Source organism: Corvus brachyrhynchos, unplaced genomic scaffold (genome assembly GCF_000691975.1).
Source record: "Corvus brachyrhynchos isolate BGI_N302 unplaced genomic scaffold, ASM69197v1 scaffold59, whole genome shotgun sequence".
Lineage (NCBI taxonomy): Eukaryota > Metazoa > Chordata > Aves > Passeriformes > Corvidae > Corvus > Corvus brachyrhynchos.
In genome coordinates, this window is record NW_008246054.1 from 3,746,674 (window position 1) to 3,752,089 (window position 5,416).

The 5,416-nt window shown below is 57.5% G+C and overlaps 2 protein-coding genes across 2 annotated transcripts in view; one reads left to right on the plus strand and one right to left on the minus strand.

The window, feature by feature from the left end:
- Positions 1-1,552, plus strand: part of SARDH (sarcosine dehydrogenase) — a 27,374-nt gene extending 25,822 nt beyond the window's left edge. The window contains exons 7-8 of the mRNA XM_017745406.1: positions 74-209; positions 1,057-1,552. Of these exons, the coding sequence (XP_017600895.1) occupies positions 74-209; positions 1,057-1,182 (262 nt within the window). The 3' untranslated portion in view covers positions 1,183-1,552. The remainder of the gene's footprint in view (positions 1-73; positions 210-1,056) is intronic.
- A 1,298-nt stretch (positions 1,553-2,850) lies between these two features.
- DBH (dopamine beta-hydroxylase) overlaps positions 2,851-5,416 on the minus strand; it is a 16,132-nt gene continuing 13,566 nt past the window's right edge. The window contains exon 12 of the mRNA XM_008642323.2: positions 2,851-4,196. Within this exon, the coding sequence (XP_008640545.2) occupies positions 4,062-4,196 (135 nt within the window). The 3' untranslated portion in view covers positions 2,851-4,061. The remainder of the gene's footprint in view (positions 4,197-5,416) is intronic.

Genomic DNA, 5,416 nt, shown 5'->3' on the forward strand with positions numbered 1-5,416 from the left:
CAGCCAGGCGCCCCCCAAGCCCCGCCGCCCCGTGGTGGGGCTGCGCTGTGGCAGCTCTGCCCGTGCCTTGCAGGAAGGTGCCCATGTTCGGCCTGGAGGCGGTCTGGAGGGACGGGAAGGTGGTCGGCCACATCCGGCGGGCAGATTTTGGATTTGCCATCGACAAAACCATCGCCTACGGCTACATCCGTGACCCCGCGGGCGGCCCGGTGAGTGCGGAGCCCCGGGATGGCCGAGCCCCGCTCCCTGCAGCGGCACGGACCCGCTGCTCTCACCTGCGGGGGGATGCGGGCCAGCAGCTCCCTCCTGCTTCCCCCGTGCCGGCTGCAGGGTGAGGGGTGTCACGGCTCGCTGGCAAAGCTGGTGTCACCCACTGTCACTGTGTGAGGTCCCAGCACGGCTCAAGTGCTGCCTCGGGTGTTAATTGCGACCGAATATTTAATTGCAGTAGTGGATTAACTCACGTTGTAGGGAGCAGTGGGCAATAGGAGCAGGGCAGGCTCTTAATTAACCCTGGGAGGCTCCTGGGTAATCAGTTAGGTGCCCTCATTAAGCGGTGTGCTGTGGGCAGAGGTCGGGGTGGCATCTTCAGGGTCTGTCTCTGTGCCGACCAAGAGCTGTGTGTGTGCTGTGATTCCTGCTCCTGCTTGCCTTGACTTTTCATCCTGCATCCCTGCAAGAGCCCCAAGGCAAGTGGGTTTGTGGGCCGGTTGCCCCTGGGAACCCCCTTTTCTCCCAGTTATGAATGTTCCTCCTCTCCCTTTTCATCTCCTTTTTCCCTTTTCCCCTTTACTTTCCCCTTTTTCCTTTCCATCGTGTACCTCCACAGGGGAAAAAAAAAGAAACCTAAAAAATTTCAAATACTGTTTGTTTTTTTTTTTAAACAGAGTGCTTTTAACAGCTCTTTTCCTCCTTTCTGCACATCCTCTTGGGATGGTAGAGCTGGGTTTTGTGCAGGGAGCAGATCTGTGGGGGTGGGGTGGGAGCTTGCCCAGGGATGGAGATGGGATGCTGGCACCCTACAGGGGTTTGTTTTTCCATGGCTCTGCCTCGCAGGTTTCCCTGGATTTTGTGAAGAGTGGCAGCTACGAGCTGGAGCGGATGGGAGTGACCTTCCCAGCCCAAGCTCACACCAAGTCCCCGTTCGACCCCGACAACAAACGCGTGAAGGGCTTTTACTGAGGCTGCTGCGGGTGCCGAGAGGGAAGAGGAGCTGCCGGCTGAACTCCCGGCCCCCGTGTGCCCCAGCTGGCTCCGGGGTCAGCTGCAAGGGCCTGGCACCCGTCTGGAACTCGCCAAGTAAATTTGAGTCCGATTAGAGGGCAGAGGAGGAAGAGATTCCAAAAAGTCCAAAGGCTCTGATGCTCTCTTCTCCAAGCGAAGCGCTGCCACTGCAGTAATAATTGTTTTTCCCGGGTTAATTGGCCTGCAAACAGCGTTTGGTCTCACTGCACATGAAGTGGTTTCAATTTTTGACTTTGCTGGAAACTCTTTTCCCCCCCCTGCAAAATGTAGTTTCAGGCTGCCTGGAAATGAATTTTTTTTAAACCAACTCTGCTGTTATTACAGCTGGAGCCTCCAAACCTGCCGTCCCTCTGCTCCCTTGCTGCGTCCGTCCCCACTCCCATGGGTGTCACCTCATCCTGGCTGTGCCCTGGGGCTCCGTGCTGGGGTGGGGGCCGTGGAGGGAAGGGGCAGGAGCACAGGGTCATTGTCCAGGCTCACGATGTGGGTTCTGCTCTGCCAGTGCTGTTTGTGCGTCATAAAACCATGGAATCATGGAATTGTTTGGGTTGGAAGGGACCTTAAAGCTCATCTCATTCCATGGGTTCCACGGGCAGGGACACCTTCCGCTATCCCAGGTTGCTCTAAGCCCTGTCCAACCTGGCCTTGGACACTGCCAGGGGCAGCCACAGCTGTTCTGTCCCAGGGCCTGCCCACCCTCACAGGGAACAATTCCTTCCCAATATTCCATTCTGGCAGTGGGAAGCCTTTCCCCCTTGCCCTGTCCCTCCATCCCTTGTCCCCAGTCCCTCTCCAGATCTCCTGGAGCCCCTTTAGGCCCTGCAAGGGGCTCTGAGCTCTCCCTGGAGCCTTTTCCTCTCCAGGTGAGCACCCCCAGCTCTCCCAGCCTGGCTCCAGAGCAGAGGGGCTCCAGCCCTTGCAGCAGCTTAGAGCTCCCCACAAAGCAGAGCTGCCCTCTGGGTGCTCACGCCAGGCAGAAATTTCCTGTTGAAACAGCATCTTAACAGAAAACAAGGTGATAACTCCAGACACTGACTGTGGAAGCATCTGCTGATCTTGGGAACTTTGGACTTCCTATTGGAGAAACAAAAATATGGGCATTTTAAGCCAAAAGCCTAAAGGGAGTATCACTTTCCTAGAGGGTCAGCTCTTCAGGGAAGACACAATTTTTCTGGGCTGCTCCTGGCACAGGTTATGGTGTAAGGTGGCCAACGGGGGCACTGACCCCACAGCTGCCCTTGGCCCCATCCACTGGCAGCTCCCTGGTCCCTTGTGGCACCTTCCCGAAGGTCACCTTGGAGGTGGCTCCTTTAATTCCTGACGGAGAGGGGGATGCTGGCAGGGGCTGAGCCCTGAGCTCAAACCCCTGCAGCCTCTGGCAGCTCAGAGCCAGCCTTGGGGGCAGCAGGGAAGGTTTGGCCTCACATGCACACGGCCTGGACTGAAGGGAACGATCAGCAACTCCCAGCCCGTGCCCATCACCATCCCTTGCTCTGGTCCCCTCGCTGGGCTCTCTGCCGAAGCTTTCACCCGCCTGAAGGAATAATCTCACTCCCTGCTCTTCCCTTTATTTCCCTTGACTAGGTTTGCCTGGGTCATACCCGCTTCAGAGCTGATTTCAATTCCTTACCCTCGTGCCACGGGCAAGAGCGTGAACTCTGAAATGCTTTGGTTTTACTGAAAACATTAAAAAACAAGATTGAGATGAATTTCTCTTGAATAGGAGGTGACTGCCCTCCCTCTGGCAGGCAGAGGGCTGGGGAGGGGTGGCTGTGGCCCTGTTCTGAGGGAAGGAGCATTCTGCCTCCCTGCCAAGCCAGGCATCCACTCTGTGCCTGGAACATCAAGTTTTGCTTTCAAAAATCCTTTCTGATGTGCAGTGCTCTGACTTGAGATTTCCCTTACACCTGAGGTGGCTGGGAAGGTGATTTTGGGGGCCACCTGGCCTTGCTCCCACCTGTCCCAGGGCAGCAAGGACAGGCACCAAGCTGGGATGGACACAGCCTCTCCTGCAGCACCTCCAGCCTCTCCTCTGCTCCTCCTGAGTGTTCTCCCTTTGGACCTCAACAGCAAAAAGCAATTTATTTCACATTTAGTTATTTAATGGAGCAATTTTTCCTGACAAAAGATTTGTCATTCCCCCTCCCCCGCTCCCCTTTCCTAAACCCTATCCTAGAGGCATCGTTTGGTCCCAGCCACTGGCATCTGGTGGCATCAGAAGAAAATAATCCCGAGCATGGAGGAGTGGGGGAGGGGGTGTGGTGGGGATCTGCAGTCCCTGCAGGAGGGAGGGGAGTGCTGGGTGGGTGTTGTGGCACCCCTCCATCCTCCCTCCCTCCATCCCTCCATCCCTCCATCCATCCCTCCATCCATCCATCCCTCCATCCCTCCATCCATCCCGCCCACAGCTGCCAGCGTGGGGGAGCACCTGTGGAGCCATCCTGAGCTAGACGGGACCGTGGGACACTGGCAAGGCTTTTATGCTGCTCCCACGCATTCCTTTGCTCCGTGCCTCAGTTTCCCTGCGGGAAAACAAGCTCCTTTCCCCCGCTCCGGGCTCGGCACAATAGCAAACCTCGCTGTTATTATTCCGGGGGTGGGAAGCAGCATTACTCAGAGCCAGGATTGCTAATAACGCACTAAATATAGCTCTCCCCATCCCCGGAGGACTTTCTGAACCCTGGCTCATGAGCCCCAGCCCCCTCCGGAGGCAGGGCCAGGACACCGGCTGGCATCTCGGCGTGGGCAGCGCAACGGGATGTTCCCCATGGATGCTCCTGCCTGGAGGCGCTTCCCGTCCTGCTGGCAGCACTGTGTCAGACCCTCCGGAGCTGGCCCAGCTTCAGGGGCACGGGGGCAGCAGGCTGAGGCCCCGGGGCGGGCGGGCAGTGAGGGACGGGCTCCGGCAGCTTCTCGGTGATGCTGGGGAGCGGCTGCTTCTCCCACTCGCCCTGCAAGAGAGAGCAGCGCTGTGAGACCACGGCGGGCCTGCAGGTGCTTGGAGGCTCGGTGTTTCTGCCTGCTCGGAGAAATGACGTGAGCTTTAATGTTTGAGGTGGTTTTAGCCCAAATCTGGGTGTTTTCTCAAGAGGCATCACTAATTATTCCTAGTGCAGAAGCACCTACACACCCCCTTAGCGGCGCAGACGTCTGAGGTGCTCCACGTTCCACAAACCCATTCCAGCTGGGGTGTTTCCACCTCAAAAATTGTTACCTGCCAAATCAGGTGGAGACAGCTCAAACCAGGGAGTCCCACAGGCCCACCATGCTCTGGAAAATGCTTCCTACCAGATATTGGCTGGAATTTCCAGCATGGATATGCCCGTGGAGCAGGAAGGATGCAGCAGCCTGGCTGAGGGGCCATGGAGCAGAGCTGGGGAAGGGCTGTCACAGCCATCAGGGCTCGTGGTGGCCACAGCCAGGACAAATCCCCCCAGCTCTGTGCATCTGTGGAGGCACCTTGTCTTTGGGGATGCTCCCTGCAAAGAGCAACCTGCCAGGTGCAGGCAGTGCCCGGGGCTGAGCCTGCTGAGCAGGATCTAACTCAGATGTGATGTTGGCCTGGCCTGGTGGCCGGTGGAGACGTGGGCAGGAGCTGGGAGGGCACGGGGGGCTCAGCTGCGGGGCGGTGATGCTCCGGTTCGGCTGCCGGCTGCGTGTTCATGCGGAAATGTCAGCGAGAGGCTGAGGCGCAGCGTGAGCAGGAGGAGGGAGGTCTGGAGAGGAGAGGTAGAGCCATGAGTCATCAGCGAGATGAAAGTGGAATTTATGTTTTCAGCTGAAATTTCTCCTGGTATGTCAAGCGAAACGGGCCAGAGCCTGCACCAGCAGCGGGAAAACCCTGGGGAAAGATGGAGTGGGATGGAGGGACCTTTCCAAAGCTCATGGGGAGTGACCAGCGAGGGGACAGCATTGCAGGGGAGCACCAGCTGGAGAAACAACTCCTTTCCTGTGCCCTTATGGCTTAGGGGAGCAGTTAAGCATCTTTAGGGTGCTCCTGCTCCAGGGCTCGGCTCCAGCCCCGAGCCCATCTGCTGCAGCGTCTGCCCTGCTGATACATCCCGAACCCAGAGCCTGCTTTTTGGAGAGATCAAAGACATGTGGAGTGTCTTGATAGTTGTTGTTTTCAGTGCTTTCGAGTGGAAATCTGAACAGAGAGAGTTTACTGCGA